The sequence below is a fragment of the Thunnus maccoyii genome, chromosome 6 (genome assembly GCF_910596095.1).
Source record: "Thunnus maccoyii chromosome 6, fThuMac1.1, whole genome shotgun sequence".
In the NCBI taxonomy this organism is placed as follows: Eukaryota; Metazoa; Chordata; class Actinopteri; order Scombriformes; family Scombridae; genus Thunnus; species Thunnus maccoyii.
The window spans coordinates 29,509,938-29,522,430 of record NC_056538.1 but is presented as its reverse complement, the minus strand read 5'-3'; the positions used below and the strand labels follow the sequence as shown (position 1 = coordinate 29,522,430).

The 12,493-nt window shown below is 40.6% G+C and overlaps 1 protein-coding gene across 8 annotated transcripts in view; it reads right to left on the bottom strand.

The window, feature by feature from the left end:
- The window catches only part of LOC121898380 (spectrin beta chain, non-erythrocytic 4-like), an 82,820-nt gene that overhangs the window by 43,297 nt on the left and 27,030 nt on the right, over positions 1–12,493 (bottom strand). For all 8 annotated transcript variants that reach the window (XM_042413392.1, XM_042413390.1, XM_042413394.1 and 5 more), the window contains 10 exons: positions 12,049–12,185; positions 10,802–10,951; positions 9,045–9,413; positions 8,702–8,916; positions 8,435–8,572; positions 4,735–4,975; positions 4,340–4,498; positions 3,451–3,581; positions 3,104–3,329; positions 20–222 (listed from right to left, as the gene is read on the bottom strand). In XM_042413392.1, coding sequence (XP_042269326.1) covers positions 20–222; positions 3,104–3,329; positions 3,451–3,581; positions 4,340–4,498; positions 4,735–4,975; positions 8,435–8,572; positions 8,702–8,916; positions 9,045–9,413; positions 10,802–10,951; positions 12,049–12,185 — 1,969 coding nt within the window. The remainder of the gene's footprint in view (positions 1–19; positions 223–3,103; positions 3,330–3,450; positions 3,582–4,339; positions 4,499–4,734; positions 4,976–8,434; positions 8,573–8,701; positions 8,917–9,044; positions 9,414–10,801; positions 10,952–12,048; positions 12,186–12,493) is intronic.

Genomic DNA, 12,493 nt, shown 5'->3' with positions numbered 1-12,493 from the left:
TTTTATTTCTTACTCGTACCTGCTGGCGAGGGTGTCGATGCGTTCCTTGATGCGTTCGGAGTAGATGTTGCTCTGGCTGATCAGACTCTCTCCAGCCTCGATCACAGCTTTGATCCTGTGCAGGTTCAGCTCCATGGTGGTGGTGAAGTCCTTGTGCTTCTTTATGGCGGCTTCGACCGTCTCCACCGTGGTGGGCAGCTCCACGTGAGCGAGGGCCGACTCCTGGAAGACGAAGACGGGGAGAGGAGAGGTGGTTTCGTCATTCGTGATCTGATTAAGTATTAAGATAAATGAGAAGGTTAACAAAATAAAATGTTAAGAGCCTACAGCAGGACATCAAGATATCAGAGTGATTCTTCAAAATAAGAGTTAATATTGAATATATCAACTCAATAATGTTGCTCATATGACAAACTAGAGATGATTTCACCGTTTTATTGTCAGTTTTCCTGGCCTGCAGTGAAACCTGCCACACACTGCTACTGAATCATCTAACTATCCTGCTAGCAGGGAATTCAACAGAAAGTTTTAGTCACCAAAGATGACCAGCTTTTTCCACCATGAAAATATTAACAGTGGGTGTATTATGTAAAACAAAAAAGCACAGACTACTGATACAAAAAAATTAAACAGCTTCAGAGGCATGAAGGTTGTTAAGGATGACATCCTTTAAAAGTTTACATTCAAATCCAGTAAATTTGCTTTGCTTTCTTATTGTTTTGCTTTTTTTATGAGAAAATAAAAAACTGAATCAATAATTTAAGACCAGAGAATTTCATATGATGGGTTACTGAAATTCTCAATTAAACCATATAGATGTATATGGTCTCTGGATGTAGAGAAAATAAGTTAAACGGAGGCAGGAATAACGGATAGAAGCAGATACAGATCTATGGCCGAGAACGTCTTTGATTCTTATTGAAGAAGAAATGCTCTTCTCTCTAAATCAGCCCCCCCGGGCTAATAAGGAGAACTGGTTCCTGGTAAAGATCTGTTAGCAAACCAAAAGAGACACTCGTGCTGGCCAACACACAGGCCTACACACACACACGCACACACGCACACACACAGAGTCAGGGGCAGCTTGTGACATTTCAGATTAGAAAAACAACCCTCTCATATGTAATACTGAGATTGAATACGGAGATGTAGACTGTTAGAGACGAGTCTGACTGTTGCTCTGCACTTAATGACACAGGCTGCTCTGTAGAGCTTGAAATGTACTGAAATCATAATTACATGGCAACATGAAAGACTGTGATCATTTAATTCCAAAGATTTGCTTTAAGGGAATTTAAAAATACCGCTGCTGCTGCTGCCTTCTGTAATTTCTGCTTGTGCCAGTTGCTGCTAAAACTGCTACTACAGTCCATATTCATTAGATGAAAATGAGATGGGATTAAAAACATTAAAAGCTGCACTTAAATTATATGCACATCATTCGCACCGCTTAATATATTTGCAAAATTAATTACATCATCATATTTTGTTAAAGGACCAGTGTGTAGGATTAGTGATATCTAGCGGTGAGGTTGCAGATTGCAACCAACTGAAGACCCCTCCCCTCTGCCTCTCCTTTCCAAGCATGTAGAAACTCTCTCTAGAGCTGGCGTTCAGTTTGTCCGCTCTGGGCTACTGTAGAAACATGGCGGTACAGCAAGGCAGCCTCCGTAGAAGAGGACCTCCTCCTTACGTAGATATAAAGGGCTCATTCTAAGGTAACGAAAACACAACAGCTCTTATTTTCAGGTGATTTCACACTAATTAAAATATGAATATTATATTCCATTTCTGAAGAGTTTGCTCCACTAGATGCCACTAAATTCTACACACTGCACCTTTAAAGTAAGACAATCACACAAGATCCTAGAGAGGATATTTGCAAACCAAATATTTGGGTAATTTACAGATCATGAACAGATTTTAGCCAATGACAGGAAGCCTATAAATACCAACACATATTGTTAACACAATAGAAACACACGTACACACTCTTCAGCATCAGGAGGCTGCCAACAGTTCCTCCTCCTACACTTTATCATGAAGCCATAATATAGATCTAGAGTTACTAGAAGCTGCTGCATCGACATCTCCTGCTCTAATATCACATAACGCAGGGACACTCTGCAGAAAGACACCTGCTGACACACACACACACACACACATCCTCTCCCTCTCTCTCTCTTCTTTTCTCTTTCTCTCTGAACGGACTTCGGTAGCTTTCAAATGACCACACCCAGTCTAGTTGATGCTCTGTGCATCTCTGCTGCAGCCAGAAGGGAACACTGTTGTTCATGCAGACACCAGGATGTTTAGTTGATGTGATAGAAAAACCAAACAAACTCCTGCACACTAAGAGAGGAGAACATCGAAAGATTAAGAAATGATTTGTCACGTCACTGATGATTATCGTAGAGTTTTTAGAGTTTTATACACATCAAAGTTTGCTCACACACTAGGTGCTAAAGGGTTTTGAGGAAGGCTGATACATACAGTATGTCTGTTCTTCATGTTATAAGAAGATATGTCTACTTTTTCAGTTTTTTTCCTGCCTCTCAGGTTGCCTCACTGTTACATTTCTATGTTTATTTCTATTTCTGGCCCACAAATATTTTTTAAAAAAAACCTGACAATCTAAATGGCGACGCTGTTTGAGCATACTCTTTTTTCTCTGTGGTGCATGTTGCTCCTTTCTGGTCTGCCACCATCAGAAGAAAAAAAAATAAGATGAAAAGGGTAAGCGCACCGAGGGAGATTCGTATCTGCATCCACGGGAGCCAGACGAGCTCATAAAAAAAAAAAAAAACAGCCACATGAGATAAAAACACATCATACATGTTGCACGCAGCTGCTGTTTTCATCTCGCTGCCAAGCATAATTTAACTGAACATTTCTAATGTTGAGAATAACTCTGTAGTTATTTGAGATAAGCTGATTTCCAGGCTGGAGATAATAGAGGAGGCTTTGCTAGATGTAAAGTACATCAGGTAGATGGAGGGATAAGGAGTTAAATTATACTGTCGTCCAATGATCACCACTAGTTTAGCTAAAATATCCATCCTTTTTCACTCTGACCACTTGTTAAGTCTCTTGTTTTACTCACCTGGTTGTTGAGGAAGGACTCAGCCTGTTTGACGTCTCGCAGGAACAGATGGAAGATGTGAGCCTGGACCAGAACTTCTCTCCTGCTCTCCCACATCTCCAGCAGTTTGTTCCAGCCGACGTCGAGCTTCTGGAGCCACTGTTGCAGGGCGGCCTGAGGGAGAGGAGCCTCCTCAGACTCCAGGAGCTCGTTCATGGCCTGCAGACGCTCGTAGTCCTCTTCGTACCTGCGAGGACGACGACAGATGCGTGCTCAATTATTCTCTGGTCACCTGATGTATTTTTAAGACGTTAAAGACGATAATGTTTAAACAAGAAGAAGACTTTTGTTGTCCTGAAGTAACCAACCGTCCGATCTCCTCCTTGAGGGCAGCGTGTTTGTTGATGAGTTTCTCGGCCTCCTCCAGGTCGTTGGGCAACTGGTCTGAGGCAGCAGATGTCTGCGTCTGGACCAACCAGGTGAGGAATGAGTCCAGGTCCTGGAGGACGGCGAGAGGAACACGATTTACATTTAATCTAATCGATTGTTCCCCAATCTACCCTATAGAAGTTAGTGCAGACTGACAAATGTGTTGATAAAGAATACTTCCAAGTGATTGCGCCTCCTTAACACATCATAAACAGACATTTGGCCTGAAGATCATGCAGTTTGTTTCCAGACTATCGCTTACTTTTTAGTGTCAGATACCACTGCTGCTAATTGTTGGCTGATAAATTTTGATTGACGTCTCTTCACCCCTCTGCTCAGATTTTTCCAAGTACAAGAAAAACATCCAACCCTTCCTTAAACTACAAATATTACACCTGAAGTTTACAGTTGTCATGAATCTATGTGAGAATGAGTGATTATAATTTAAGAACTTTGTTTCTAAATTAAAACATTAAGCAAGTGTTTCCTTAAAGGGGCCAATAAGTAAGGTTTCTATTAGCCTATATATAGCACAAAACTAGCAGAGTAGTAGTAGTAGTAGTCTGCACAGAATTGAAAGGGTTGCTGATCAATACCAGTGATCAATTATTACTGAAACAGGTTCTGAGATTACTTGTATCTCAAAGCAGTATTGTATATTTACACTGTTTATCCCAGTAGTTTTAAAATTATAACTTTACTATTTGTCAGGTACAGGACAGTATGACAGCAGAGCCAGAAACATACTGTTGCATTTCCTATTGATTATCAGTAAAAGTCAATCTGAGTCATAGATTTCTTACTGATGTATGAACTACCCCTGCGTACCTGTATGAAGCTCTGCAGCCTGCTAGCCACCATCAGCGAGTCCTCACAGCCCTGCAGGGTCCGTTTCAGCTCCTCCCACTCCACGCTGATGCCATCAAACGGCACCAGAACCTCCATGGCTCGAGCCGGGTGGGCGGTGGCCAGGTGCTCCGCCTCCTCCTACATCACCCGACAGAAAAAAGGCATTTGGGTGATTCAAGGCTTTTAAGCTGCATAATGAAATCACCTCCACATTTTTGTACCTTTCGTACATTTGTTCATTTTTTAAAAATAACGTGTTACTCGAGGAATAAATCAATAATCATCAAAAGCTGAAACGCTGTCCTTTTCACAGTTGAATCACGTCTTCCTTTAACATTTTTGTACAGTCACTGTATTTTTCCACCGTGCCCTACCTGCAGATGCAGCAGTTTAGGCTCAAGGACAGACAGCGCTCCCTCCATGGTGGAGAGACGTCTCTGCAGAGCCAGGACTCCTCCCAGGTCACTGCCCACGTACTGAGTGGCGTCGATGGCTTTTCTCTTGTCCTGGATCTGGGACTTGATCTCGGCACATTCCAGCAGGTAGTTCTGCAGACGTAACATCGAGTCCAGCTGGTCCTTCTTCTGCTCAACCAACTCCACGATGCTGTTCCACCTGGTGTGATGGTGGAAACAGACAGGATAGGTTAATAATCTACATGCAGTTAGAAAGCGATACAGAAAGGGAGGGAAGAGAGGATTTTTTACTTGCAATATTCAATAACAAAGTTTTTAAGAGTCAATTTCTTTGGGTTTTTGAGGCAGAACTTATTTTTCTTCCTACTTAATGTAGATAAGATCTGAAAAAACGTAAACTGTAGGACTTCTACCAGCCTGTCAATGTCATATAAGGTCACAAGACAATGCAGCAGCGTTGTAAAAGAAAACTGAATAACAGGTTATCATTTGATGTATTTCTTCAATATATCATACATGTTTCAGACAGTGTTTAAGTTCAGTTTAGTGTTAGTTTATGTTTCACACATGTTCTAAATTCTTCTGTGCCATGTCTATTCTAAACTTAGTTCTTTGCTGTGTAAGATGAGGCAGTTGTGTGTCTAACAGTTAAGTTTATTCTGTTATACCTTTACCTGAGCCAGTGATAAGATAAACTGTAGTTATGTAGATGTTTATGTGTAAAACTGATAAGCTTTAGAGGATAGTGTGGTTTGTCCTTAATTTAATATAGTAGTGATGCTACTTGGTGCATACTTATGTACTGTCATATATGGTCGTGAAGAAAGTTTGTTCCTAGGTTAGCTGAACTTTTGACTTATGTTTCTATCTGAGGGTTGGTTGCTGACCTGTAAGGTTAGTAAACAGTAAACAGTACTTAAATTCTGTACGAGCAGTATTTAAGGGATTGGTTAAGTGCCAACCTTTCAGACAAAGAAAAGATAGCTAGGTGGTATGTATCTTTGTCTCCAGAACTATGATGCATTATACTTCTGATTGTATTATTTGATTACACTATTTCATAACCTGACAATGCTCTCTTTGTGTGTTTATTGAGTGATCAGCAATTTCCCATTACAGCGTCAAGCAGCAGATCCAATCGAAAACAAGTGATTTAACACCTGAAAAATATAACATCTGATGGGATTAAAACCCTCAGTCATCTCTCTTTTAATGCTGATTATGAAAGCTGTTGGTAGAGAAATGTTTTTGTTTGTGTCTGCTCAGTCAGCTGGGATGTAAAAGCTAAATGCCACATAGATGAAAAATAGTAAAAATGTAAAATTAACCCTCTGGAGTGATGCTGTACTCTATGTTTTTGGGTATTTTATGTTTTGTTTGTTTTATTTGCTCTCAATGTTAAAAATAGTTTAGCATTTCACTCCTGTAACATTGTTGGATATAAATCTGTAAAGGCTACAATATTAATAAAATAGATTTAACATGTATTTAAAGAATATTGAAGCTTGTCTCTCATTGTTATGATGACCTCTTATGACCTGAACTGAACTGTTACTGCGAGACAGCTGATTCTGTTTCCTCTCTGTTCTGCTGTGGTTTCAGCCCAGGCCTCGTCTGCTTACCATATCGACACACAATATGTTCTCCTGATTCTGCTCCAGACCAGCAGGTCTCAATACACACCCATTAAGCCAAGAAACACACACACACATATACACATGTAGCGATGCCCGTGCACACAGATCCTTGTGACTGTAATGAGGTAATGGCAGAGTCGCTGAGAGGCAGACAGAGAGCTCAGCGTGCAGGCAGGAAAACAGCTCGGTGACACTGACCTCAGAGCTGCTAACGTCGTCTTACACATACAACAGCGGAGGCAGTTGAGGGGTTTATGTGTATGTGAGGGGGGGTAACTGTTTCACTAATATGAAATTCAAGATGTGTGTACAGGGATGCAATAAACATTAATCTATAAAATAAAGCATAGTAACATATTTAAGCTAATAAAAATCTTGATTTTAAGTGTTAATGCGAATTATAAAAGGAAAGTAATACTGGAATACCTTATCAATAATGTAGCAATAAGTGTTTCATCTAAAAATTATATTCATGGCTCAAAACTGGATGGTTCCATAATTTCCATCGTCTAAAATGTTGTAAACTATTGTTTTAAATGTTGATTTTGGTAGACTTTAAACTTTTATTTGAATGTTAATTAGTAGATACTCTATCAGAAATCTGTTTTAAAGGTAGAAAATGTAAAGATGGACAATAAAATTGACTGAGCTGTAAATGTAGTGACTCTAAACTTTAAGTTATATATCAATTTTTTTTGCCAATACAGTTTTTGAATAAACAGCAAAGCTCAGATTACATAACTGTGTGCTTTACAGGGTAAAAACATTTTTTACTAATGAGAAATTTGGTTTGAATTTTCCATTAATGCACCTACTCAGTTTTATTGATGTTTATTGTATCGAATAAATCAAGCCAAAGGGAATTTACACACAATAACCCCAATACTGTATCCATATCTATGATCAGTAAAGATAATCTGCAGTTAAGGTCATAAAACTGACAGAGAATTTTAATAAGCAGTACCGGAGAAGGAGATGAGTAAAGTTTATTTGTATGTTTGTTTTATTTTGGTACAAGTGCTCTCGGCTGTCCCTGTTTTGACTGAGGCGGCCAGCACAGATGGTCGCCCTGAGACCGACACTTCATGCCAAGGTCACAAGACACCCAGCCGCCATGGACCCTGCTGCCAGACGTAGTAGTGGTCAGTGAATATGACAGACATGGAAAAAAAAAAAAGACCAATCCCATCGCAGAGTCGACCTGGCTGGATGTTAAAAGTAAATAAACACGTCGGCCAAAGAAGGAGAGACTGTTGCAGACACTTAGAAGAAATACATGCTGCTATTTTACATCTACATCTCAGGCACTGAGCTCATAAGACGAGGAAGCAGGTAGGAGTTTAGCATCTTACTAAGACAGTGACTGACAGGAAACAAAAAGCAGTTTGTCAGATGACAATTTAAAAAATGTTCTACATCCTCAGACAAACCCACTATTTTCTGGAATAAGAATTCCCCCATATAATTACACAACCCCACAAATGTTCTCTCCCTCCGTCATCGCTCTTCTCTCACTGCTTGTCAGTCAACTCCCCTCCACCTCTCTCTCCTCCCACCCACTCCTCCCAACATCCAGGAGTAAGTGGGACAAAGATTCGGTGAATCAATGCACTTTTCAACAGGAGAGGATCTGTCAGTTCACACGCTGCTCTCCGTGTACAGTATGTTCTGGAAATTTGTTTAAAAAGCGCCCTACTCTTTAGGGTTTGCTTATCAGCACACTGGCAGCAACGATCACTGACTCATGACTGAAATAAAGACTTCTGTTTGTGCTGCACTTGATGGAAAACCTTCCGCAGTTGTATATAGTTCCCTCTGTATTTTAAAGGTACAGGTTGTAGGAGAACTAGTATTTGTAGTTTAGTAATGAAGTGTCTTACCTTCTGGCTCAGCATTAATATGTTTTGTAAAGCTGAATCAGTAGTATTAATGGTGGTAACTGCAATAGTGGTAGTCGTACTACAGCGGGAGCAGAAGTTGTGGCAGTTGTTAGTGTTGGGAGGTCAGTTTTGTTTCAGTACCTGGAGTTGAGGTGATCCTGACAACCTCTGACCTCTGTAGAGGATGGATGACCTCCGTCCAGGAGCTGCTGGACTATCTGGTTAACATCTAGGATCCTTCCCATCAGGCTGTTCATCTCCTGGTCCAGGGACTCAAACCTACAAAAATGCAGTTCAGCTATGATTTAACCAAAAGGACAGACACCCAGCTGTACTTCCATTTGGTGCCATAGCAATCAAACCTGCTACCTTCTCCCCTTGTTCTCCTCTCCTCTCCTTCCTCCTCACCTGTGTGCCACCACCTCCACATCCTCCAGTCTCTCAGGGATCTCCATCTTGTCCAGCCACTGCTCCTTCTCATCAATCCACAGCTCGCAGGCGTTGACCTCGCTGAACATGCGGTAGACGGCAAGGGCATCGTGAAGCCACTGCTGCCTGAGAACCGCTACCTCAGCTACCTCGGTATACAGCTGCTCCACTTCTCCCATACGCACCTGCACCTCCTGCAGAGAGGAGAGTAATGAGGAAGAAGTACAAGGACATAAGAGGATAAAAGAAAACAGGTGGAAGGGCAGAAAAAATGCTCAATATTAAATAAGTTTAACATCCTTTCCCTGCTCTCACTACTCACTTCCTGTTCACGGTACTGCAGAGGAAGCGCCACCATGTGTTTGCGCAGTGTCACCACATGCAGACGATGTTTGTCGATGGCCTCGCTGACCCCTCTGTGTTTCTTCAGCAGGGACTGAGTGGAGTACTCGTCATGTCCGAAATCTTCACTGGAGACCAGGCGGTAAGCGTCTTGCAGCCAGGCCACCAGGTCGTCCGTCTCCGTGGAGAACTGAAAAAAGTTGAGCGCCTCCTGCAGGTGACCGAGACGCTGCGCCGCCTGGTCCTCCAGCCTCTTCCACTCGCCTTTCACATCCATGATGCGCTCCTGGATCCCCGCTGTGCCGAAGCTCTTCTCGCTCAGGATCTGCTTTCCACGCTTCATGGTGTTCTGAAAGGAGCAGAGCAGGATGGAGGGGGAACAGTTTTATACTGGGTGCAGTGATGAAGGTCAGACAGACCAAAACGCTGTGAACTAATAAATATTCCAGCAGTAAGCGAGACAGTGTGCAGGAGATGTTCTCATTGTTTTCAAGTTACACTGGGTGCAGTAAAATGGAAGACAAGCCAAAACATTAATTTTAATGTCTATTTTGAAGTAGAAGCACAGCATTTCTTTTATTTGCAGGAGTTTAAATGGATTACCAGACACATATAGAGTCCTAGGACCAATGACACCTAACAGGAAGTACTGTACCTCCAACATCTACCCTCTACCTCTTATTCAATATTACAGATAACCTAAGGTTTGGCACATAACCCTGTGTAACACTTATTTTAAGACTTATATGTATAAGTGGGTGGGTTACTCGTCTCCCTTTCTGGAGTAAGTGTTTTTGTGTTTTGTTTTGTTTTTGTGGAGGTGGGGTATATTTTTGAAGACAGAAAGTATGGCTCGTTTTTTCTTTTGATCCATTGAGATCCATAGTACTTTGTTGATACTATTATTATTATTATGCTTTTATGGTTTTAAGGTCCATTGTGTAGAATTTAGTGGCGTCTCGGGGAACGAACTTGGCAGAAATGGAATATAATATTAATAAGTATGTTTTAATCAGTGGAAAATCACCTGAGAATAAGAATTGTTGTGTTATATTATCCTAGAATGAGTCCTTTATATCTACATAGGCAGTGGATCCTGTTCCATGGAGCCTGCCGTATTTCTACAGTAGCCCAGAACGGACAAACCAAACACTGGCTCTAGAGGGGGCCTTTCGCATTTTTTGTGAGTATTGCAGCCACTGTAAGCTCTCCTACACGCTTGGAAGAGGAGGGTGAAGGTGAGGGGGAAGGGTATTCAGTTGGTTGCAATCTGCAGCTTCACCACTAGATGCCACTATATCCTTAACACTGCACCTTTAACTGTGATTCTGACTTCCATGTCGTGTTTCACAGCAAGTGGAGGTCACAAATTAGAAAAAAAGAGACCAATCGCAATTATTCAAATATGAAAGTGAGCAATGACTCACCTCCATACTTTCACTTTCATATATTGATAATATGACTGTCAAAACAGGTCAGATTCTGCAAATCAAACTATACTGAGTACAGGCAGGGTTATACTTATTTTACAAAAAATAGTATTTGCATGATTCATAATTATTTTATCAGAAAGGTTGGGATTTTTTTGATAGATGGGCTTCAAAGCAAATTTATATTGCTGATGCACAAAGTCATTGAAGTACATCAAGTTAAGTGTAGAAACTCCAGGTACTGCAGGTATACCAGGTGCTGATTCTTTAGACACACACACAGACAAAAACACACACACACACACACCTGCAGCAGTGACCGATGAGCCAGCAGTTCTCCAGCCAGAGTCTTGTGTTTTTGTAATAACCCCAGCACACTGCTCAGGTCCTTCCCATAGCCCTGAGCTCCCAGGATGGAGCTCTTCTCTCTGATCCAGGCCTCCGACTCCTCCAGCTCCTAACGGGAGAAAGAAAGACACAAACAGGATTTACATTTTCACATTTAATACAAACTATATGAAGACAACCTATATCTTTTATAAGACCTAATATTACCCTAACTCTAAAAAACCAAATAAAAACAGAAAAAAATAGACAAGAAAAAACTATGTTAAGAAAATAAGGTTAGAAATACAGTCTTCCCCTGAAACCCCTAAAGACCATGACACTGATGCCTTTTTGTTCCAAGAGCCTCCCAAAAGGCAGAGGGGGAATTAACCAAATTAATCAGTAGTGTAATATAATTAGTGTTTCAGCAGTGTGAACCAATGACTCTTCTGACAAAGAAGTAAACTGTTATCATTATACACTCATTACTTTCGTAATTTGACAGCTTTTCCAGGAGATACATTTATGACACATGGATGTGAATGATGCATATAACTAAGAAGGAAAGGTATGTCCAGTAAAATGAGGAAATGTCGTTGAATGAATCTTGATTATATCCACTGAGTAGCATAAGTTCTTCAAAGGATCTGAGAGTGGGATAGTTTAATTTGACTAAGATTTCATTCATTTTGTATCAACAACAACTGTGAGAAAGTCTATTCTGATCATAATTTTTATCCCTTCTACTATTTACTACCTTCCTACAACAGCTGTGCATTTTAAAAATATTTAAATATGCTGTAAAACACAAAAAGATCTCCTCTGGTGTGGAATTTAAAGGACAAAATTAGGCTCAAAGTAAGAAACCAGAACTGAAAAGCTGAAAAGTGTTCTCATTATTACAGTATTAGATCTCTGCTCTAATTCGCTAGCTTTATCGACTATATTATAAAAATGTGGTAAACCTAAACTCTGCCAAAGAACTGACAATGTTGTTGCAAAGTCTCGGCCCAAAATAGAGGTTGATGAAAGTGTAATGGATTAATTATTGTACATTTAAAGATGCACATTTGTGTAGCAGACTTGGGAAGAAAGTTCTTCACTTCTGTTGTGGTGTTTGGGAGGATAAATATTTAAATCTCTGCAAATTCCTGACAACCTTTCAAATAAGTGGTTAGCAATAATTAACAAGACACAGTCACTTCCTGCCTCATCCCGTCATCCTACCTGAAAGAAGGCCCACAGTTGTCTCGACTCCTCCAGCTCAGCGCGTCTTTTAGCTGCCAGTTGTTTCAGCTCCTCCAGACAGGAAGAGACGTGGTTGACACGGTTACAGATCACCTGTGGGTCACATGGTTGGTAACCTGGGAGACAACAAAATGAGATTAATGACTATAAAAAAATATAATACATATAACACTTCATTGATTACATTAGTGTACTAGTAGTGTGAGCTAGACTACGTCAAAACAAAAGAGCTCTCATCATCAGTCCATGAGATAACAAACACTGGGGGAAAATGATTGCCTCTTCATTACAAGCCAAATGACTCTAATAATTTACAGATATTTACTAATATTATTATGTCCATGAAGGCATCAAATACAAAGTGACAACTCTCTGACGCAGGTTTAACAGAAGTTTTACAAAGGTACATTTTCTTAATATTGAA